Here is a 25293-nt window from a genome sequence, read left to right on the forward strand (position 1 = left end):
TGTGTGTCACATGCCCCCAGATTTATCGTCTGACAACATTGAAAGAGTGGACCAGAGACAGCATTTGTAAAATAACGTTAGCTCAGTTAGTTAGCTAGCTTGAATGGCATTAGCATAAGGGAATCTAGAAGAGGGGATTTAAAATCCGTTTTGCTGCTATTGAATCACTTCTGTCCTGAGTCTGTGATAGACTGAAGCTCAACAATTAAAATATTCCCTTTTTACAAAGGGTAAATGTTTTTGCAGCATAAATTGACCTCTGAGTTTTTTCAACAGATCCACTGAAGACCTGTCCACTTGAATTTTCTGTTCATTGCCCTGTAACATGAGCCGCACTGAGTTAGAGCTCGACAAACATGCTCTAAAACAGGATTGGTTATTCAAGCATAAAGTAAACAACATGGAAAAGTTCAGAAAAATACCTTTTCTTTATCTTGTCTTGCCTGCCAGTTGTCCAAGAGAGCTACATCCATCTCAGCAGTGACCTGTCATGTAACTTTTATAGAGCTCGACGAGGCATCATTGCACCTCCTGAAACAAACTGCTAAAAGTTATTCACCATTTACTTTTTCACAACACCTCGCCGCTTCTTTTCTGTTTCAGTCTGACACCAGTGTCAGAGCAGCAATATGTGCATGTGCTTACACACACATGGACACACACACACCACCCACCACATCACAGGCTGTGAGCACCTCGACCGCCAGTTCCAACTGTGAGAATATTTCACAGCCCCGACGAGGGCTATAATGTGCAATATGCTCACTAATTCAGTCGCTCCCTCCCTCTTGCTCCCTTTTTTTCACCCTTAATCTCCTCCTTTCTCACTCTACACGTCCGTCAGTGTGGCATCTGTTGATCTCCTTTTAGCTACTGGGGGCTCAATCTGTCCAAAAGGCCCACTCTGCTGCCACTCTGTTGCCATCTCCCGGTGATCCATTTATGCTCTACAGTTGGCGTGAAGGCCGCTCAGAGACTAAGCCCTTAATTACCACTAGAGTAATGAGCATTAAAGGTTTGGAGAGGCGTGGATATGATCTGTTGAACAGTGTGGATTCAGTGGATTTCTGTTTAGAAGTATTGTTCTGAGTTCTGTACATACTTCATAACAGTCTGCATTTTATAATGTGAAAGATTTGGACAAATCGGCGGTAAATCCTCTGGGTTGCTTCGTGGCTCAAAGAGAGCTTGTTTACAGCACAAAACTGGAGCACTGTTCTTCCAGTACAAAGGAGACTAAAGATTTCAGAGAGTCTTCAAAAATGTGACAGATGGTGTATGTATAAATATATAAAACATACCAGGCTACCTATGGCATTGAAGCACTCTCCTCGGACAAAGCCTAGAAAAAACAAGCTTGCCTTTAGTTCATCTCCTGCATGTCTATGGGGTCACGTAGCAGATCCCATAGATATCCAGCAAGTGTGTTAAAATAATCTAATATTGCTGTTCAGCATAGTATAAAACACACTTCTTGCAGGAGATCGTACCCGCTTACTCAAGTTCAGTGACTGGTGGCAATGACAGAGGCACCATTCTCCCTTTTACCAATCAGTGTAACATCAAAATGATTTGAAAACTGTTCTTAGATTGAGACAGAATAGTTACATAATGTGGTTTTAACCAATTTAAAGATATTTGGGCAATACGGCATGTTTCTCTTTTGATATTTGTCATTAGCATTGTTTTCACCTTGATTCTCTGAGCCACCCCTGAAACATTTTGGTGCACCTCCTCCCACTTTAAAAAACTCCTTTTTTACGCCGATGAGTAACCATTCTCCTAACAATGGTTCTGTTGATGTTGATGCCAGAAATGCTCCGATTAGAAATACATTTCATTTTTTCACAATGTGATTCACACCACACGGTCAGACAATGCCAGTGAAAACTTGGCAGCAATAGGCCAATCCGTTAGCACATGGTTAAATAGGAAACAGTTTCTTCCTAGTGCGGTCTCATCATAATCATAGTGTAACCATTATTATTTCTGTGTATTCTGCACTCACAATACGACATTGATTACATGAGGGTTCAATCCACTGTTGCTTTTTCTTGTGGCTTTTTCATGGTAATTAATTATTCTGAAAAGCAATGTTTCACTGCCCTCCCAGGTTGAACATTTTAAGGCTTTTTCAACTCTGAAAAAACCTCATTTGCCTTCTTGTTTTCTTTTCTTTATTAAGGGGTAGTCACAAGAGACGGAATAAATAAAGGATCATCAAAATGTGAGCATCAGTGGTCTAGTCATCCTCACTTTTAGTCTCTTGTATGGATCAAGCTCCCAAAAAATGTCGTTTACTACATTTCCCATAATGTAATTCCATAGCATCTGTCCTCAGACCCTCCATGCCTTGTGAATACCACCATCTTTCAAACTTCATACTGGAAAAGAAATACATGATATCCATAAAATATACAGATGATACCGTTTATGCTCCTTTGGTCAACTTAACCTTTAAGTTATGAGAATGTTAACACTAAATCCACTGTATGTGTCCCCATAGAGGCTTTAGTGTACACTATATGTTGAGTGATAGCAGGATACTTGCAGTTTTGTGCTTGGTGAGTATCAGGGGTGTACTTGCCCTGTACATATGGAAGTAAGAAGTGTTTCCTAAAGTCAGACTGTGTGCAGAATACACTCACACAGTAGAGGAGACGATGAATTTCTCACCTCAAATAGTTCCAAGAGCAATCTTGGCTATATGAGCTATAAAACATTATTAACATACAGTATGCAATAACATAAACATACTGTCATGACTGAAACCTTACTTAGTTTCGGAAACATCACTGTAATGACGAATATTGATTGCTAATTTCTATATGTACTCTAAACAGGTAAGTTGGCATTCGGGCCAGTCTCTCTAAAACTCACTGTCTTACCTGAACAGATCAGGGAAGTGGAACGTTATCCAGCGAAATGAAGTCAGTCTCTATAGATTGTGTCTAATAGAAATTAAGGGAGCGATTGTGTTTTTCAGGACTTTGCCGATTCAATATTCCACTTGGTGAGGGAGAAGTACCGGTCGCTGGTGGGCGGCTGCAGTCCTGCGCACGCTCGACACAAATCCCTGGCAGGCATCGTAATGACCCGAGGTATGGCAAATTTCATTGACTTTTATATATCACTTTGAATTATTGAAGTGGTGCAATATAGAGAGAGTGAGGGAGGGAGCTAAAGAGAGAGAGGGGAGAAGAAATGGGAAGAGGAAGGAGTTCTAGATTGAGAGAGAAATGATAAACTGAAGGAGGGAGGAGGGAGAGAGTTTCCACTCCGTGCTGTACCTTACATTCGTGCAGGAGAGTATACCTTCCTGATGAATTATTGACTATTCAGAGTCTCTGAGGAGAATGAGACATGGTAGTGAGTGTCAGTCATCCCCACTGCATGCTGGACTTGCTGTGCTCGGGCAGCTTTGACAGGAGTTTCCAGATGCCACAGTGGAAATCGTAACTAGATCATCTTAAAACTTAATCTGAAACCCAGCCAAGTGACACGCCGAAGGAACAGTGAGAAGGAGGAAGCTCCACACTGCTGTTCTCCTGCTGCACGAAACAATGAGTTATTACCACACATTTAACTTTAATGCTTTATTTATCCTCCGTGCGTGGTGTTTGTTTTGCATATTACATTGGGCCTCCTACACAAGTGCACGTGAAAACAGACAGATCCATACAAACTCACACATAACACAATAGGCGCACTGATACACACATAAACCCCAGGAGGATAGAAATCTGCAATTTATGAAAAACTGCTGACAATTTTAACGTTTTACTTTTTATATAAAACAAAGTTAAATCAGACCCAAAAACAGCTGTTGTTCATTTGATGTCAGCTATCTTAACATGTTATTAGAGGGGCATTGTTAGCTATTGTTGTGTTGTTGGTGTTAGCGAGCCTAACATGCTATTAGATTAACATTGTTAGCTATTGTTGATATGAAGCAGCCCATCTCTGTTAGTCAAAGCAAGCACAGCGTTATAGAGATGCCAACTGTTCTGACGTTCAGGCTCTGCTGCCCGCTCTTTCTTGCCACATAAAATATCGTTCCTCTCTGTCTTTTAATGCACAATTGAAATTTGGACATTTCAAGAGACAGCTCTATCTGTGAACATCTGGTCACCATCCATGAGCGTACCATGTTAATAGATAGTTGTTGCCCTTAGCTGTTGAAGTTTTAGTGTTGCTTACTAGGGTGAAATAGCCGAGGAGTGTGTTTGGTGGGCTAGGCCGAATGCTAAGTAGCTTGTTGTTAGCTAACATGTTATTAACTGATGATGTTAGCTGACGATGCTACAGAAACAAGTGAATATTGCTTGCATTTGAGTGCGTGGGTGCAAGTGCATGTTGTGGATCCAACGCAGTGAAACACTAGTTATTGAGAAGGTGCTCACCTGATGAACCTGTAAACCTGTCTACATGCTTACACACAACTTCATCTTGAACCCATTTTTATTTCTTCTTCAGTAAGACAAGTGAAGGAGCATGATTCATGCAAAGCTTCTCATAACAGAGGGGTTGCTAACTATTGGTTCTTTAAAAAACAGGGGGAAAATGTATATGCAGTGATAGTGACTGGACAACTGAGTGGGCCATTGCATTTAGATGGTGCCCCTTAAGCCAGAGGGGCCAGCCATTGTAGTTTACTCAGATACAATGTAGATATAAGGGGGTGGTCAAGCTGCTCTGAGTGTCTGCTCCTTGCTTGGATGAGTTTACATTAGGTCAGGGCTAGAGAATGGTGTCACCTGTCAGAGATCCACACTGCAAGGCCTAATGATTAAAACTCATTCAACATATATTGTATATTGGGCTCACCTAGCCTCGGCAGATGTCAACTTGTGTCACCAACTCACCAAAAATAAACCATAACCCCAAGAAATAGCAACCAAAATGACAATAAACAGCAGTGTTCAACGAAAAAAAATACAGTGGACGTTATTTTCCAAAGCACGGGGCCTTCACTTTTAAAAAACCAATATGACCACACATCCACAAATACACACAGATCTGCACATGTGGAGTACAGACACACAAACACAAATCCATGCTCGCACACACACACAGAGGGGTGTTATCTCCCCGTGTGGCTGCAGGCTGTGGGAGTGCAGGGGTCAGTGAGGAGGGATTGGTATCTCTCCTGTCTTTGGAGTGCTGCAGCTCATCAGTTTAGACTTCAGTGAGACCGCCGCTCATCCTGACCTAATCCAATCCCTCTCCTCTCCTCTGCCTCCCAGTAATTGCTTCTGTTTGTTTATTAATAGCACACGTTATCTTCAGAGATCCAGACGTTGGGCTGCCAAGTATTCGCAGCGAGACGGCAGCGGCAGCAGCGTCGAGGTGGCCGGCATCCGTACAGTCAGACACCAAACTTGACAGGAACGCTGGGGAGTCCTGTTCTGCCCCCCCACCCCCCACCCCACCCTCTTTCTCTCTGTCTCTCTGTGTGTCTCATGCCTCTGCCTTTGCCTCAAGAATATTAATCAAGGTCCGTCTTTGAACCGTAGACAGACAGCAAACCCCCCCCACACCAACCCTTTGCTGGAGTCCCGCCGAGACAGTTGAGCTGCAACCTGAGTGAGATTAGCCTCGCCACCAGGCTGAGAGTTGCGAGACGACCGCCAAAGTAAACCACCAGCACACATTGACAAATAGTGTGGAAAATCTCATTTGAATCTATCTGAGATAGCATTGGGTGCCTGGAGATGGTAAACAGTGTTCAGATGTGCTCAGAGACATGAAAAATCAGGAACGTCCACATGGAAAAATGCTAAAAAAGAACCTCCTTTTCCTCCTTTTTTTAACTTGTTTGTTGGGATGAGAGAAAGATCTTCTGAGGCCTTTTATTCAGCAGAGTGAAGAGACTCAGAGTGGGGAAAAAATACCACAGGGGCTCAAAGAGAGAGATGAGAGCAAAGGGCTTCAAACAAGTTGATCACAAACGACAGTTAAGCCACGGTTCTTAGTCTGCATATCCATTTTCAAATAGGGATTTTACTTTTACTCTTTATCTGGTTTTCCGGTGCTGCAAATTTTAATGTTCAATAATCACAAGCAGCAGCAAAACAGCTCGCTAAGAGGCAAAAAAAAAAAAATTAGCGGAGATGTGATCGGGGTGTGTTGCAGCACAGAGAGATTTGAGAGCTTCAGCAGCGTTTCACAAAGACACCCTTATATGTTCAGAGCGGTTGCTAATAAAGATTCAACAGGGTGTTTTCTCTACTCTTGCCAAGTTGTTGTTTTTTTTATGCAAGAGCTGAGCATTTTCAGAGATTTTCTGTCATTCAAATGACAAGCATTGAATGACATTCAGCGCAATCATCCAACAACTTGTGATGAAAGAAACACATGAAAGATGGGATTTATGGAGCTCAACCTAAATGGCATATAAATGAGTTTACTAAAAGTTGACCTTGAGCACTCATTCTGCTTTAGAAGAAAATGTTCTTATGTCTGCTTTATGAGGCTCAGAGATATAATGGGTGGCTTATTAGGAAACATTTTCCCCTGTTTTATAACCATAAAGAATAAAGGGATTCAGATAATGACTAATGGTGTCTGTTGATTGCAGTCGCCTTGTTGGAGTGGATCACTTTAAAGTTCATGGTCATATCATTTGTTTGTATTTCACTGTTTGACTCTCCCACTGGTTCCTGATCATCTTTTCAATTTAGTCCTCGCTTTTCATTTGATAGATGTCATTTGTTTTTTTACTGAGGATTTATCCCTTTTATCAACTGACCATGTGGCGGTGCGGTTCACATTTTGTTTTCCCGGCCCCTTCAATCAGAGGCCTGGCCTCTTAAATCAAAATATAAATGTGGGTGAGTCTGTCTCGTCTAACAGCCTAAACGACTGGCTCACAATCTGCTGCGGCAGTGTGTAATGTAGTGTGATGCAGCCTGGTTGCGAGAGGCCGTGCAGACAGAACAAGTGGTGAACCGGTGTTGTGGGGTGGAAGTAATGCAACATTAAGCAGAAACACAGAGGTAATACATATTCTCTGTTTTTTTCTTTTCTTTTTTTATTAATAACATTACATTTTAACGAAAGGAAAAAAAAAACAGGATCAACAAAAATATCTACGGATTTTACATGCACCTTAGTCTTTAGTCCTCAGAGCAATGACCAATGTCTGGTCATTAGAAAGTAAAGTTTTGTGGCACAGCTGGAAGAATACATTTAGGCACAGGTGCTGACATCAGTCATGACCAATAAAATTACCTCGCTGCCTTATTTTGAAAGCAGTATTTCTATGCCACAGGACTCAAGCACTTTTGTGATGGCTGCAGCTGTGTAGACTGGATCTGCCACAAGAGCTTCTCTCAAGAGGAAACTACAATCCCCATGGCTGAATATAATATAAATATAAATAAGTTGAAGTGACCAACTGGGGCTCAGAAATTGCTCGTAATATTACTTTATTTGAGTTTGAGAGTGGTTTTCTCAGACCTTTTTGGCTGCACAGGTTCCCTTTAATGCTTGGTAGGAAATTGTACCATTTTACTTGATTGTAACCACACCCCATACTCACTTTTCCATCTTCTTAGGGTTCAGCCTCAAAATACTGTTAAATAAATACCTGTGTTCACCTGACAAAAGTCGAGTTACATTTGCTTTTCCTGTTAAAGGTCGTTGGTAGTGCTGTGTTGTGAACAGTTGCAATAGCGAGTACTTCCAGGTCCTAGCTTGTGATGTGCATGCTTTTTGACAGTGCTGTTATCCTGGGGTGTGACATCTTTGAATCACCAGTAACAGATGTATTTGTGTGTGAAGAGAGCCTCAGGCCTTCGACTCTACTCTACCTTGTTCCTTTTGACCCTCTCTTTTTGTATTTCTGTGATGCAGCTGATTATTCCTGGTTTAAAAACAGCGTACTGCCTGTAGGGCTCTCGATCGTTTCTGTGCGTCTCTCTCTCTTTCTACCTCTCTCTCATTCATCTCTCCTCCTCCTCCTCCTCTCCTCTCCTCCTGCAAACTGAAGGCAACCTCACTGCCAATTTCATGCCAGGCTAGTGAGCAGCGCAGCAGAAATTATCCACTGCAAAATTGATCTAAACAATCGCAAAGTGGAACGGCAAGGAAAAGCAGGAGAATGAAATTGGGAGAGTCTGTTACCTTTTTGAACTCGCTTTATCACCGAGAAGGAATTGGGGTGCATTGCTTACAGGGAATTCCAGTAGTTGACCTCATGATATAGAGATTTTTATGGCACTGTTCAATAATACATATTGTATGTTTTCTGTGCAGTAGTATAGAAGGTTTTCTAGGCCTTAACTTAATGCTCAATATCTGATATTTGCAACAAAAGGTGCTAAAAGATGCTTTAATAGTTTGAACTGTTGGAACATTTGATCGATCACTTCACATGGCTGTATGCACGGGATAATGTGTATATACAAATGACTTATTTACACCAAAACAAAGATGTAATGCTAGTAAAACATGCAACTGAAAAAATGTACTGATGACTCACTATGTCATGACTACAACAAGAGCACTTACAACACTTGTTGCTTTGGAACATACTTTAACATTTAATTTAGAAAAAGCTTCAATCCAAGCGAATACAGAAATGTGTCAAATAGTGCTGAAAACAACCATGGCAAGAGCACACTTACCATTTTTTATATAGATTAAAATCACCTCCTACACCGGCAGTGTCTTTTAGATAAAATTTTGCTATACAGTATTACACCCCTTTCACACAGGAAAAAAACATCAGCATTCATTCCCGGGTCAAATGAGTCTCCAGTAGCATCAGGTGTTTATTGGTTCCAACTCCACTCGGCTGTTATGGAAACATGACACTTTTACACGCTAATTTTTTACCCCCTTTTCTGTTGCAATTTTATGATCCGCGTTGAAGTTTCGGACATAGGTGCATAAATAGTTTAGTCTCTGTTCAAACAGCACTTGAGTGTGAAAAAGGAAAAAAAGGGTGGACACACTTTCTGCCGGAACGCTATGCGAAGTTCTGGACGATAGAAAATACTTTCCGACCCGTTTTTGTTCAAGCACCATGTCCATTTTCCATTGTTCAGCTTGCGTTGAGTGTGGAAGAGAGACTAAAGTAATGGATGTTAGAAAGTAGAAGTAAAGATAAGGGAGCTTTTTGCCACTAAAGAGCCAGATATGTTTCACAGGAGCTGGTAGAGAACAAAAACAGAGCCAAAAGGAGAGTGAATATTGGACTACAATTCTCCAGGTGGCTAGAAAAGAATCCAAAACTTAAGAGGTGATGCAGTTTTAAGTAAAAGCAAGGAAATAACTTCAACAACATGATGAAGAATTGTGATTCATTTCATTTGTCATTGTACAGAATAAGGCAGATTAATTCATTATGCTTCGGAACAAGTGTAATTATTTTTCGTCTACTGGACAAAATAGGAGATGAAAAATAATGTAATATAATAGGTTGATGCTGTTTTTAGTCTCATTCCATGGCTCCAAGTAAGCACTTTGTAAGTATATTTTGAAGTCTAGTCCGAGTACATCAAACCCAATTTTCAGTGCCATTAACTCATCTTTTGATTAGTCCTTAGTTCATATAATATTAGATTTTACACGAAAAATGATTTATTTTTTCTGCTGTAGTTTCGACAGTATAAGTGGAACTTGTTTCACCCTACCTTAGACTTTCCTTTCTTCTCTATGCTCTTTTTTTCACAACTGCCCACACACACACTCCTACCTCCTCTAACTTTTACCTCCTTTGCCCTCCTTCCCATTCCTCATCAGTGGAGGTGTCAGGACTCTAACGCCGCAGTGCCATCTGGGCCGAGGCTGATAAAAGCTCATGTGCCGGGCCGCCGATGCCTGCAGGTCTGCCAGAAGCCAGCGAAGCCTGACTTTCAGAGCCGATGGGGAGAGATTTGTGGCAGCCAAGGAAGGAATGGCATGCTGTTAACGTGCTGATCCAGCCTCTCCCCCTCTGCACCACCCCTGTCTATCTGTTAGTCAGTTGGGGTCTCACATGGCCCTGCACTGGCCTGAATCTTCACCGACAAAAGTGTCTTTTTCTCAAAGAAAAAACAACAGGAGACAGGAAGACTTTGTGATCTATGATCGCTTTATGTCTCACATTGACAATGCTGCTTATGTGAGTTGGGTGGGTTAGAAGCTCCTCTCTCAAGCCACCACTGAGTTCTTGAAGAAGCTGACCAACTGTGCTGGTTCTTCTTCAAGGTGAAGACTGGCACTACAAACTGATTTCTTGCTGCAATGATACAGCGATGGGTTCCACGGTTTATCTGATATCAGTGTGTTGGTGTTGTTCCTACAACATGAAAATTTGCTTCGTGACCATCATCACAACTGACCAAAAAGAGAAAAAAGTTAAAAAGGGAGCAGGAGGTGTCAGTGTGTGTACTTTTGATTTAGTTGACTTATTTATTGTTATTTTCATTTTTCTGTCGCAGTTTGGTTAGGTTTAGGCAACACAAGAACATGGTTAGGTTTAGGCAACACAAGTACCTGGTTAGGTTTAGGCAACACAAGTACTTGGTTAGGTTTAGGCAACACAAGTACTTGGTTAGGTTTAGGCAACACAAGTACTTGGTTAGGTTTAGGCAACACAAGTACTTGGTTAGGTTTAGGCAACACATGTACCTGGTTAGGTTTAGACAACACAAGTATTTGGTTAGGTTTAGGCAACACAAGTACTTGGTTAGGTTTAGGCAACACATGTACCTGGTTAGGTTTAGACAACACAAGTACCTGGTTAGGTTTAGACAACACATGTACCTGGTTAGGTTTAGACAACACATGTACCTGGTTAGGTTTAGGCAACACATGTACCTGGTTAGGTTTAGACAACACAAGTACTTGGTTAGGTTTAGACAACACAAGTACATGGTTAGGTTTAGGCAACACATGTACCTGGTTAGGTTTAGACAACACAAGTACTTGGTTAGGTTTAGACAACACAAGTACCTGGTTAGGTTTAGACAACACATGTACCTGGTTAGGTTTAGGCAACACATGTACCTGGTTAGGTTTAGACAACACAAGTACTTGGTTAGGTTTAGACAACACAAGTACATGGTTAGGTTTAGGCAACACATGTACCTGGTTAGGTTTAGACAACACAAGTACTTGGTTAGGTTTAGACAACACAAGTACTTGGTTAGGTTTAGACAACACAAGCACCTGGTTAGGTTTAGGCAACACATGTACTTGGTAAGGTTTAGGCAACATATGTATAGGTTTAGGAAAGGGTCATGATTTAGGTTAAACTACTACCACTACTACTACTCCTTTGTGCATATTTCTGGTCTTTTTCCTAAGTCTCATAGCTATGACATTACAAAAAGGTGATTGGTCAGTTGCAGTGATGGTCCTGAAGCAACATTAATAATTATGATACCGCAGAAACAAAAGAGCGATATCAGATGCTGCGGCTTCCACAGCCCCTACCCAGTAGCTGACCCTCTTTCCCTGGTTTAGAAATGTACCTTCTCAAGGTCAGTCACTGATGGTCCAGCAGCACAATGAGGACATCCTCTTGACTTTAATAACATTCCAGGACCTTGATCTTTGTTGCAGCTGTCACATAAATGCAAGATAGTAGAAAAAGAGGGATGATAAGGCTGTGAAGTCTACAAAGGATCATCACTCCTGTGGTGCAATGCTAGACATTTGCTCAGACTGTGTCGTGCTGAGTCGGTAACAGACAGCCCTTCATCCCAAGGGTCCATTGTACATAAAGAAAATATTTTTTCCAGCAAGCATGCCCCTGGACTGTCCAACCTGCCTCCAGTTCCCCTCAGTTGAAAGAGGCAGCAGGCCTGATAGCCTACTTGTATACAGAGAGCAAGTCTGGTTCTCTGCTGTGTTTTCTAGGCCTTTGTGTTTGGTTCATTTGATTTTAATAGATGCCTTTATTTGCATCTCTATATAACACCCACAGAAGACAAATCAGGCTTCCTTCTCAGAGGATCAACTCTGTATCTAGTCCTCCAAAGGTATTTGTAAAATGTACTGGTGTAGGAGAAAGACCACTCAGGTTGCTATACATCCATTGAATATTGAATGAGAAGGTGTGGTGCTAGCTGAGTTTATAGGTGGTGGAGGGTCTCTTCCCTCCCTCACTCCTTGGATCCAGCTAATCCTGGCTGGTGTGGTGTGATAGGAGCTTCTGAAGAGACGCTCACTCATGCTACTCAGAGAACTGTGGTTATGGAAATAACCCAAAGCTATCTGTCAGAATGACCTTTTCACCCTGTTCTCCTCTCATGTGTTAATTTTCGTTTCGCTATGTGAGCAAAGGGAACTCTTGTTTGGTCAAGTGAGGGACACAACCGAGTTCAGTTTGTGGTTTAGTTTCACATCCTTCCATCTCTGTTAATGGTTGCATTGACTTTATTTTAGTTTGTCTTATATTTTTCAAAAGAGACTAATTTGCCTTTTATTTTGTGCTGCATGACATGAAAATGCTTTTTACAAAGTAGTGTCCGGACTTCTTTGTCTATTCACTACTTCCTCAGGCCAAGTTGGCAATGTCTCAAACTGTTAAAATGTGCACAGGTGCAAAGTGGCAGCAAGCAGAGCATGACCCTATTGATGGAAGATGCATTTCTTAAAACCAGATTTCAGTATTTATTCTGGAGAAGGCCTTGTGGCGACTGTAGCTCTATTTTCTAAAATACTTAAGATATGACGCCTCCGCAGCATACAAATTAGACTATTTATATAATTCAGCACAAAAATGGGATAGAGGAAAGCTGTCTTGGGCTTCTACTGGCTTCTTTATGTTTTTTTTATGCCAACATGTGCTTGAAACCCAACATTTATTTATTTATTCGTGTCCTTTACCAAAACAAGTCTTTATTGATTATGTATAAATATATTACAAACAGATATTTTGCATTTATTGTCTGAGAACACGCTGGCTTTTTCACCTTCTGCCACCTTGCTGTTGGTTTCTTGTTGTTAGTTTTAGCAATCTAAGGAATCTGAGTCTGTCTTCCTCCTTCTTGGACTTTCTTAATAAAGATGAAATGCCTCCCACAGACAGAAAGCTGAGGAAGGACATGCATTAGGTATTAAAAATTGAGGGTTACTATTAAGCTCATGAATTAAGGAATCGATGTAGTCAGTGGATTGTACGACAAGCACAATAAGGAGAACATTTGTCTGTGTGTTATTTTCAACAGGTCTGGACCTGAGGCACGCCCAGGTGGTGGCGTTATCCACGGGGACCAAATGCATCAACGGGGAGTATCTGAGCGACCAGGGACAAGTGGTCAATGACTGTCACGCTGAGGTCACGGCCCGCAGAGCCCTGCTACGCTTCCTCTACTCTCAACTTGAACTCTTCTTGAGGTAATAGATCTGTTCTCTGCTGTCTCATTCTTAAAGTGCTGCATTTACATCGTCTGCAGCTTTGCAATTCCTGTGATTTTTACATGAATCCCCTGAAATAGCCAGATAATGCTCGCTATGACTTGTCGATTGGCAGTGTATCTATCTTCCATTAAGCAGTAACATCAGTGTTCTATGACAGGCAGACAGTCACACATTAGTTTTCCTCCGTCTCCTTCTTATCCACTTTACAAACATGAACACACATCATGTCCGTCAGCTTGTTGAACGAGACCGCAAACATTCACAGAGGAAAACGTGTCCTCCACTGCTAACATCAGTTTGCAGGCTAGACAGCTAATTAGCTGCTCGGCTGCAGCACATTAAACGCCATGCAAACGTGGCTGCAAATGTCACTTCAGTCCAGTTAGATGCCGGTCTGCTCCGTTCTCTTGAATACCTCTAAGAACACACTGCCTAGGCGTCACTGCAAGTTTGTTTACTTTCAGGGTTCTCACTTGTCCTGGAAAACCTGGAAAATCTGGAAAACAGTTGACCAGTTTTCCAGTCATAGAAAACACATGGAAAATTAGAGAAAAAGCAAAATGTCATGGGAAATCTTGTGTCGTCCTGGAACATTATTGAAATTCCCCAAAACTACACAAAACAGTATAGTATTAGTGGTATGAATTCAAATGAACCAGTCAGTTGTTGTTTGAAGAGTCTCATTTTTCTTTTGTATATTAACTATTGATCTTGATGAAAGCAAAACTTTCAACAACCCCTTGCTTACTTCATGCTATTCAGTTATTGATGTTCAGGCAGCCATGGATAATACACTGTAATTCACAAAAGAAAAAGGCATTGGAGTTATAAATTGATCAATTAAGCAACGCATTAGTGTATGGGCACGCTCCCTGTTTATCGTACCAGCTAGATCATCACTGAAAATGTCCTGGAAAAGTCCTGGAAAAGTCCTGGAAAATGATACAGAGAAAATAGTGGGAACCCTGACTTTGTCTTGTTCCCTGTGGTGTAACACTTGCACTTGTCAGTTAAACAAGGACGAACCCCCACGGCCAATTGAGACATTTCTGATATTTCTCAAGACCTTTTTCTTCCATGTAAATAGAAAAGACTATTAACGTTACATTAAAATATGTTGACATTATATTTGACTACAAAAAGGGCAGAAAGTTGTGCAGTTTGTATAGACTGTAGTTTCCAAGGTGCCTCCAACAACTGTACCATGCATTACATTACAGGATGCTTAATAGCATTAAATATGTTGTTTGTTGTGACTCCCGCTGCACTGCCAAAGAATGCCCTCTCCTCTATTATAAGCTCCATGGAAACTGTACTGCTTTGTTCACCAGAGACTTTTCAATAATCAACGAGCCATATGTGTGCAGCTCTCTCCAGCTAACTAGGCATACTATCACACACTCAACTAGTTCAGCTCAGGGTCGCAGCCTATTTGTTTTTAGCACTATACTTTGCACTAAATGCATCTACTTTGTGTACCTTTGCAACCTGTAAAGCACGATCCGGTGCACAGAAAGTCTCACCAACCATTTTTAACAGTATCAAGAGACAGTGTTGATGAGCTTTGACTCCAAACTGCCTCCAGTGCATAAGCATATATTATGTTTTTGAGCTCCCTGAGGAGCTCGATAGCAAGGCTGATTCATCAGATTAGTGGCTAGAAGTCTAGATCGTTGAATGTCATATTTGCATATGCAGCACTGACTTTTTGTCTTAGCACAATGCTGGATGGCAGGTACAGAGACTTTGCGGCTGAGTAAAATGGCTAATGGGGAAGATAACTCATAATGAAATGACCAAACAAAATGCCAGAACTGCCATATTTACACTCAGTGAAAGGACATCGGAGACAGAGGAGAGGTTATAGAAAGAGTGCAGCCGTGCTTTGCATTGTGATGCATAGTTTAAATATACCTTGTGTACGTACTCGTGTGTGTGTGCATGTGTGCGTGCGTGCGTGTGCGTGTGTGTGTGTGTGTGTGTGTGTGTGTGTGTGTGTGTGTGTGTGTGTGTGTGATGAAGGCCTTATCCCTGCTCAAAAACAATGACCCATTTTTTTTAAAGTTAGATTATGTATCACCTAGTCTTACACATTGCGAGTATTCAGCTCATTGTAAATGGATGAGAAAAACTTTTGATGTCCTAAAAAAAGCATCTTTTCTGATGAGTCACCTCAATCCTGTGTTGTTGTTACAGTAAAATGGTACATACAGATAGCAGTTGCTAGCATTATGAGTGTGTATTTACCAACCAATTAATTACTAATGTGCGGACTGTACAGATGTTAGCTTGCTAGCTAATACATAATGTAGGTGGTCCACATAAAGAGTGGGCCACCTACAGTAGTCCTGTCTTACTGTGCTCTTTAGATAGTACTTCTTAGCTGTGTTTGGATAGTATTCATTACCCAGAAGTGTCCTTTTTAATACTGGAAGGCATTTCTAACACGTGTTTTATAAAAAAAGATTAAAAAGTCGATGTCTAAATATAAATCAACATTGACTTTTGTTTTCACACAGGAAATGTACCCTAGTCAGCTGGTTGGAAGTCCTTGTGTTTGACGTGTTATTATGGATCCCACTGGTTTTCTTGCAAGACCCACCCTACCCTGCCTTTGATTGGTTGCCTTCCTTGGTTGCATTCTCTATGCTTGACTCAAACTGTTAACTCATAGTGTAGCGTGTTATGTCTGCTTTGCTTGCTGCTCTTATATGGCGGTTTATGAGCTGTAGTTTCCCCGGTAAACACACCGAGCAATTCGACCAATTCATCACTCAATTTCCAGTGGACTACCGGGGTACCCAGGGGGGTGTTGGCATGAAAATCTCTGTGAGATTTATTCAGTTTATTGGATGGGAAGAATAAGTTGAAAGTACCAGGACCATGAAGCAATCAATGACAGACGCAAGCCAAACAGAGAAAACCAGTGGGATCCATAATAATTTCATTAGCAATGCCCTCCTTTATAGAGTCCTTCCAACTGCCGATATCTACACCCGCACTTACACCACAATCGGGCAGGAGTTGCACTCATAGTCAGCAGTGGGTGACATATTTTAAAAACCCTAAAAAAGGACCCTTCAGTGTATCGGCTATTAGACTCGCCTATGACTTAAGCTGGCATCCAATCACGATTAAGTGTTGGGGCAACAAGTGCCTGCCAATTGCAGCAGAGTAGGGCGAGCCAATTAAAGGACTGCACAGACGTTAGCTCTAGTTTTAGCTAGTTAGTAACTTATGTATTGTTTACACTGCCAGAAATTCTGCACTTTAAGATATTCCTCACTGTCTTGCATGTTAGTTTTACACTTAACCATCATTTTAACACAGCCACATCTTTAGTTGACCTTCATGATGAAACTTTCATGACTAAAATGCAAAGCATGTTTAGACCACACGTTAAGGCTGTCCTCCCTGTTCCCCTCGAGACATTTAGACGGCCCAAGTAATGTCTCAGAGTCTGTGTGACAGCAGGAGAATGGACCGTGGTCAGGCAGAGAGTCAGTGTCCATCTCTCTGCCTCACTCCATCATTGTAAACTGAAAGTGGAAATCTATTTCCTATGCTGTGATGAATGGTGCGGCCTCTCTCATCAGTCTCCCTCGTACTTGTTGTTTGCATTTCCTCTTTTTCACAACTGAAGTAAAAGGCCAGAGGACTGGGAGGAGTCGATATTCGTCCGGCACAAGGAGTGCGGCTACAGGTTGAGAGACAACGTCCATTTCCACATGTACATCAGCACGTCGCCGTGCGGGGACGGGAGGCTCAACTCGCCGTATGAAATCACCACCGACCGTAAGACACCGGGCCTTTTCTGTTTTTATTGTTCTACATAGGTTGATAATGCTGAAAATAGAAAATGAAATCTATGGGTAATGAACACGTGATGATGTATTGCTTTTTAATCAGTCATTGTCATTTCAGTCTGTCAGGTTTATGGAGATATATCTTGCAGATATTCTCAAAAGGCACTGCTCTGCTTCTTCTTTTTTTTTTCACCAGACACAGTCAAGGAGCTGGCATCCTTTTCATGTCACATTCCGTCTTTGGCCTCTTTCAGCCACGCTGTGCTGACTAGATGACATTTTATTGCTTACCCGCTGAAAATAAATTGTATATTCATTTAGACAGTTTGCCCAGCATTTTTCTGGTGGCCTACGAGTTGAGAAATGTAATCTGGACGGCAGTTTCCATCAGTAGAATATATACACCCCCCCTTCCTTTCATCACAGGCTGAAGCTGCTATTCGGCTCTATGAATATACACTACAGTGGAGTGCATGGGGAGGTTTTACATGAAGCCAGTGAGGATGGAAAGGGAGAGAAGACGATGCTGTTGTTGGAGAAGCCTTTGAACCCAACGTCTTTGGTCATTAAACCTTTTTAAATGTTCTGCAGTGCGCTCTCAGAGATTAGAAAATTACTTAGTACCTTTTTCTGACTGTTCTGGAAGTCGGGGCTTAATTTTTAGCTGCTGTGACATGAGCCATGGAGGAAGAGAGGGATGGGAAGAGAGAAGGAAGTAGAGTTTAAGCCTCAAGAATTGAGAGGTTATTAAAACAAAAAACAGCAGTTATCTACATACACTCGTTCACCCTGTTCTGTTCAGGAGATCTCCATATTGTAACTTTACTGAAAGCAAGAAAAACAATATCTACAATTTATCCAGTGCGGCTGTTTTCTGAAAGTGGATATTCTGCTTCTTTTTCTGATGTTATGAATGCCGTACTTGAAACATGCACTATATAGTTTCAGAAAAGAAATCAAAACTCAGAAAATTAATAATTACAATAGTCATAAGGTAACAATACAAACTCAGAAATAGTGATTTGATATATTTACATTTAAACAAGCCATCCTCGAGGGAAATAAGGTCCTCAGAACACTGCTAAAAAGATAGCTATGTAGGAGGGTCCTGCAAGTGTACACCAGGTAAAACAGTATGAAATTGTGTTTTCCTTTGTGTTTGTTTTAGTTGTTTCAGTCATTAAAATCAATCATTCTCTCTTGTCTCTTACTCTCTTTCTCCTCTCTTAAAATGTCTACCCAAAAACGACACAGTGCACCTTTAACTATATTAGCACTAGAGTTCATGCTGTCCTGCACCCCCACATGAAACTGGAACTGGTGTAAAAGGATCGGATACATTGCCTCCAGTGATGTCAATCAGTGGCTAAGTTGCATTGTGGGTAGTGTAGGCACCAGGTTTTGAAAAGGAAAAAGAATGCGTGGAATGAAAAAGGCGATATCTCTGCTGTATTGATTTTTATCATTTGTTGTTTTTTTGTCCTTGAATGAGTGCAATGCTAGACCAGTGGACTGCTTTTTAAAACCTGACGCCTACATTACCCACAATGCAGCTTAGCCACTGGAGGCAATTTATCAGATTGCATAGAGGTTCCTCTGGAGCCACACTAGGCTTCATAATAGTTTGTTTTTTTTTCATATATGCAACAGTGCTCCCTAAGACCTATAAACACACTTTGATGTGTAAAATTGGTGGAGTTACCCTTTAATCCAGGTGAATGGTTCCTAACTGCATACTGCTCTGTATAGCCAGCAACAGTCCAGTCAAAATCATTATCAATTAGGCAGTCAGCAATCCCAAAATATTACATTTAATTGCCTTAAATAAGCGATTAACCTCAATTAAACTTTTGCTTGCAAGGAATTGCAATATTTGTGCTCCACTGGAATCTGAAAGTTTAAAGGTTTATTCAATATTATGGTAAGCTGATAAACAATAAAACTTTTTCTAATTACATGCAGCTAAGTGCATAGGAACACTAATGCTAAGTAGCTGAGAACATCTCTAATTAAACAGAAAATGATGTGTGCCATATAATGGATATTTTGTTATAATATCTAAAAAGTAATATTGCAAGATGTTAACTGTCTTCAGCACGGCTTTCTGATCTGGTGTGTATTAAGTACATTTTCATCAAAAACCTACAAAATGAAAAAAGCTTTGTGTTTTAAAGAAATAACAGACTTCATTATCGGCTCTTTAAATTGGGTATCCAGCAAAGCCGTGTGATAAGAAATGACATAATGTGGAGCGATGGAGCTCAGGCTGGTTTTGTTTGTGTTGTGTTGGCAGTACACAGCAGCAGACACCTCATGAGAAAGCACCGCAGCCACCTGCGGACCAAAATCGAGTCCGGCGAGGGGACGGTGCCTGTACGATGCCGGGGACCCGTCCAGACGTGGGACGGCGTCTTACAGGGGGAGCAGCTCATCACCATGTCCTGTACCGACAAGATCACCAGGTCAGTGCTGCCAGATGTTACCTGTGGGTTCAGAACTTTATTACTTTATGGGTTTTAGGTTGTGTTTTTCCTTTCTGTTTATATTCCTCCTGAATATATCCGTCAAAGTGGGTCAAAACTTAATTGAACAGACGCTCCTTTCTGTCCAGCTGACACTCTGAATAACCTGTAAACTGAACGAGCCCTCCTGGTGAGTTCAAACTTAAAATCGAATCAGTTTATCAGATGAGGTGCTGTTGATCTAGCCTTGAAGTTTGATGTTGGACTGCAGAGAAAACCCTACTCTGTTCACTGTTTTGCAGTTTTGACTTAGACTGTTTTCTCTTATTACTGCTTTATTGACCATATCTCTCTCATAAAAGTGAAGTTGAATAGACCCGCAGTTCTATATCTCAAGCATTTACCACTGGTAAATAGATAAAGGGAAACCATCATACCATCAACACCACTGCCAAACTGCTTTTCCTCATTTCTATCATTTCAGTAATCGGTGTCGATTTCATTGTAAAGGTCGACACAAGATATCCTAACATGACCTCCTAACACACCATGTGATCAGCACATCCTGTCACCCAGGAGGTCCCTGACCTACATAAGAAAAGAAAAGGTCAAAGGATTGTTTGAAAGTTTAACTTTATGAGGAGATTAGTTTCCTTATGAGAAGCAGTGATCTCTGTTTAAATAAAGCATTTTAAAATGATGAGCTGGGCAGAGATTTGTCTGATATTTACCTCAGGGCATCTGTGTGTGTGTGTGTGTGTGTGTGTGTGTGTGTGTGTGTGTGTGTGTGTGTGTGTGTGTGTGTGTGTGTGTGTGTGTGTGTGTGTGTGTGTGTGTGTGTGTGTGTGTGTGTTTGTGTTGACATGAGCCATGCTGTATGTGAAATCTTTTATAGCGTGGGTGGTGAGTATTGATTTCCCATATGTGACTGGAACGTCTAATCCCATTGTAATGAATTAGTGTATAAATCACGTCATTGTGTTAATCCCCAGATCAGATTCTTCTAGCTCGCTATCATATTAGTCATACAACCCTTTCACAACTGTAGGCTGTATTGGTACTTAACCAGGTACATGCCAAAATGTGACGGCATGTTTCTACAATGGAATCTGTATGTCGCTATCAAGGTTAAACAGTTTAACTTGGAACTAATAACAGTGTCACTTATTAGCCATTTATTTTGCCGACTTGCGACTGGTAACTTTCGTACTACACAGAGAACAAAAAACACAATGGAGCCTGTGTATGTTCATAAATTGTTAATGCATGCTGGCAAGCCTGCGCAGGACAGACGGCGCCGCTAAATCAGGACAGCTTTGCTCTTCCGCCTCCGTTTTCACACTGTCCTCGTGTGTGAGGAGTGAAGGCATCAGTGTGTACACACTGGAGCATCTTTACAGGCAGAGGGAGACATCTTCACACACACACACACACACACAAATATGCATAATGATATTTACTTACTGGATATTTAATTTAACACACTATTAGAGGTGATAGCTGATCATTATGTTTCTTTAATTAAATGAATTTGTATTTTAGTTGTACACACACTGTGTGAAAAGAGGCTATTTGTGCCTTTTTTCAGTTAGAGAACATCTGCTTCTGTAGGGACCAGAAGCCATGAACGAGAAGTTTTACAATGACTTAGCCTACAGTATATCCAAGTCAGTGTATCCTTTGCTAAACTTCGGTTATTGATTAATGGTTAATATTAAAATACAGACTGTGAAATGTTATAAATGTGAGTTACAACATATATCTAAGGTTAGCTAGCATTTGCTAACATTAGCTACAATACACTATTGGTCATACCAGACTAAGGAAAAATGTACATATTTAGGAACATATCACATATTATATTATCACTGCACACCTTAAAGTAAACAACATTAAGAGTCAGCCTAATCAAATCATAGCACTACTAGTCTTTTGGTGGTAGCAGTGGTGTAACCATGCTAGTAAGCCACTGCAGCACAGCAGTGTTTTTGTGCTAACATTAGCTTGCTCAAATTCTCACAAGCTAACATGACAATGTATGCTGCCTTCAAATGGGGTCTCCTTAACCGCGTTCACACATGAACGCTCCCCTTCTGTGGTATTAGCAACCTCATCGGTGGCAATTTCTGAAAGCTCAGAGTTCACGAGTTGTGACATGCTTGCTGATGTTTTCAGTACTGGCAGACGCCATGGAAGTTACATTTTTGACAGATGGGAAGTGATATATTGAATAATTTTTTTCTGCGCAATTTTATAATATGAGGAAAATGTTCCAGAAGCCTCATCTTTTTCATGCTTTTGCACTTCCCTGCATTACATTACCTTCTTGCTAGCTTGCCAAATTGTTGGCTTCTGTAGCTTTTAGACGTTGTTGCCTAACGCTTAACCCCGTAAACACCAAGCATATCACGTACACGGCTTCCCATGTCATAACCACAAGCTCATATGTCCCATTTTGAACCACATTCACCATCTTCGTTAACTTGTTAGCATGCTAACAATTGGAAATTCTCACTAAACAAGTACAGCTGAGGCTGGTGGGACTGTACTCAGTTTGTAGGGTATTTTTTCATAAACCTAAGCACTGGACATTATGGTGGAGTGACATTACTATCCCTAGAATCATGCCGTTAGCTTGGCTAAAATAAAAATAAATAAATAAATACTCCCACCCTTGATGTCTTTTCTGACATATCTGAAATCAATTTTTAATATAGTCTCAGTTTTTCTGCCAGGTCTGGGCCTCAACAGGAACTGAACCCATGAATTTAGCTTAGTAAGCACCGCACTGTGCCAACTGAGCCGTACAGGACTACAGCTGAGCCACTGTTGTATGTGTGTGTGTGTGTGTGAAAGGCCTGGCACAAACACACACATGGAGGGAGAGAGGGAGGAAGCGAGGGACAGCGCGTGAGACAGAGAGAGAGAGGTGAACCCTTCTCCTGTGGAGCCGCTGTTAATTTGACCAATTTGATTCAGTTGGCCAGGGCTGGAGATGGTGTGATTAAATCTACCCAGGTCACCAACGGGGGTGAAAGCAATTACTTTACAAAAAAATAGAGTGACGGGGGAGGGAGAAGGGACACCCTGCTTTTCTTCCCTCCCACCATCACCTCCCCTCCACCCCCTCCAGGCCAGACGGCAGACGCACTCTCTTTGCTCCACAGCCTCCCCTTTCCGTTTTTCTTTTTTTTTTCCCCTTTTATATTGCTGTAAATGATGGGTGGCCGTCGTTAAAGTGAGTGGGTCACCAAGGGCCAGTTTATCAAGGTCAGGGTGGAGGGTGGAACTGAGAGGAGCTTAGGAGCGCAGACTCAACACACACACACACACACACACACACTGGTGCGGTTTTAAAGTGATCCCCTGGATACTCTTCTTGTCCTCTGTCACACTCATTTTGCAACCTCCCATTACTTTTTTATTTCCCCCACTTCCTTCAGGTCCTGCACTTTATTATAGTTGGTTCAGCTCTGACCATCGGGGATTTTAGGATCTTTGTTCTTACTATAAACATTTTTTGATAATGTGCAACGTCTCACCCCCGTCGTCGCTTCACCTGATGATCATCGCTTTGTTTTCTTAAGCAAGGCCCCGATGAGGCTCCTCTGCTAATATTTGATTTGAAGTCGACAGCTGGATTTAATTGAGGGGCCTAAATGGCTTTCATATAACGATGATGTTCTCAATTCCACTGCAGTTTTATGCAGATGAACACATTACTTTAATGGTCGGCGTTTACCGGGAGAGGGAAGAAAGGGAAGATGTAGAGCGGGAGGGAGAGGGAGAGAGGTCTCTCCCCTCTCCTCTCTTTAAATTCACACACCCAGAGCCAGATGGCTGTCTTTTCTTGCATGAGATTAGAAGATGTTTCTGATTCACGGTGTCGCTTTCTGGGTAAATTAATATTTCAGGCTAAACTATTTCTGTTTTGGTGGGGCACCGAGGTTGCGCGTGAGCTTTTTGAACAAAAGCTCCTCCTCTCTGTTTGAGAGGCAAGGACAGATCTCGCTGACAGATTGCAGGTAAAGCGTAGGCATCGTGAGCGCATTAAGTGATTCCCAGAAAGCCGCTGATGTTAATTGACTGCTCGGGAAAGCGAAGGAAGCCGTAATGAGTGATTATTAAGTCGGGGGGAGAGGAAAAAAAACAACACAAAAAAAAAAAACCAAGCAGCCGCTGTAATTGCATACATGATAAAGAGACATTGATTAACAAAAAGAACAATGATCTAAAAATTTGCAGCATAATGTCGAGCCTTTGATTGTGCATCGCATAAGTTCATTACTCCGGCGCACCGGAGTACGCAGCTCAGGCACACAGCAGGCTCTCTCTCTCTCTATGAAGGGCAGGAATGATAATAAACACGGTAATTATCATTTTCCATCCATAAATTAGCATCTGCTGGTTAAATAGAGGGGATTTCGACAGTAGGTGGCACACGACCAGCTGGCTACAGTACCAGGCGTCGGTGCGACTGGCAGGATTAGCCCCACAGTGATTTTGTGTCACTCGTGGATCCCCCGAAACAAATCCTGAGGTGATCGGTCCTCGCGCTGAGCAATCGACGGAAGCTTTTCCCGCAGCCCGGCGCAGTGCATTAACCTCGGTGGCACTGATGAATGCACACATGGTAATGTGTTGTTCCATGTAATGAATGCTGATGCACTGACCTTTGGCAGTGTTGTTGTTGTTGGTGGTGGTGATGGTTTGTGTCTCTGAACCAGGAAAAGTGGAATAAGAGGACATGTGTGTGTGTGTTTCTGTCAGATTATGTGTGTGTTTCTGTTTGTGTGTGTGTTGTCAGTCCGGTGGCTGTTATTCATCACGTCCCACATCAAGATAATGATCAAATTGTCTCTACCTGTCATTGAAGCTCTCACATCTGACTCTCCCATCCTCTCTCTGCCTATCTCTCCCGTTTCTCCCCCCCAACTGTTGCCTTCCCTCCCTTTTTCCTTCATCCTCGTCCACTCATCCTCCTTTCTCTTCCTCGCCCACCTTCCCTTCCTTATCTACTTTTCAAACCATCATACCACTTTCTCCCTGACTCCCTCCCCTCAGATGGAACATCCTCGGCCTGCAGGGGGCGTTGCTGAGCCACTTTGTGGAGCCGGTGTACCTGCACAGCGTGACCGTCGGCAGCCTTCGCCACACGGGCCATCTGGGCAGAGTACTGAACCAGCGGCTGGAGCGCCTGGGCCCACTGCCCGCCACGCACAGACGCAACCAGCCCCTGCTCAGCGGTACGACTGCGACACACACAGTCACACATGTCCCAGTGCGATAATTACATTCAGGAATACATCGACTTTGGGAAGTTACTTCGCGCCAGAAAGTGGTACAATGAAATTTCCTTTCAGTGTAGCTGTTGCTGGAAGCTTGGTGACATATTGACTATTTGAGTTGTTGTGCGCAGGTAATGAGATTTCTCTTTGTTTTGAATCTGTCTCCAGGTCTCTCTGTTTCCTCAAAGGTCAGAACTGTCAAGACGGTGAAAGAGTGCACATTTACTTCTGTGAGCAAATCAAGTCACGGCAGCGATTCCGTTGAAATGAACTGATTTTTGTCCGAAATTTCGCTGCTTTGTTCAGTTTCCCTGAAATGTGATACAAATATGGACACCCAGATTATCCATTTGGCTCTAAAGTTAGATTAATAGTAAT

General features: G+C 41.9%; 1 protein-coding gene across 1 annotated transcript in view; it reads left to right on the forward strand.

The window, feature by feature from the left end:
- Positions 1–25293, forward strand: part of adarb2 (adenosine deaminase RNA specific B2 (inactive)) — a 179550-nt gene that overhangs the window by 144317 nt on the left and 9940 nt on the right. The window contains exons 4-8 of the mRNA XM_073487873.1: positions 2987–3101; positions 13167–13335; positions 17003–17154; positions 19459–19627; positions 24692–24873. Of these exons, the coding sequence (XP_073343974.1) occupies positions 2987–3101; positions 13167–13335; positions 17003–17154; positions 19459–19627; positions 24692–24873 (787 nt within the window). The remainder of the gene's footprint in view (positions 1–2986; positions 3102–13166; positions 13336–17002; positions 17155–19458; positions 19628–24691; positions 24874–25293) is intronic.

This window comes from Pagrus major, chromosome 19 (genome assembly GCF_040436345.1).
Source record: "Pagrus major chromosome 19, Pma_NU_1.0".
Classification (NCBI taxonomy): Eukaryota; Metazoa; Chordata; class Actinopteri; order Spariformes; family Sparidae; genus Pagrus; species Pagrus major.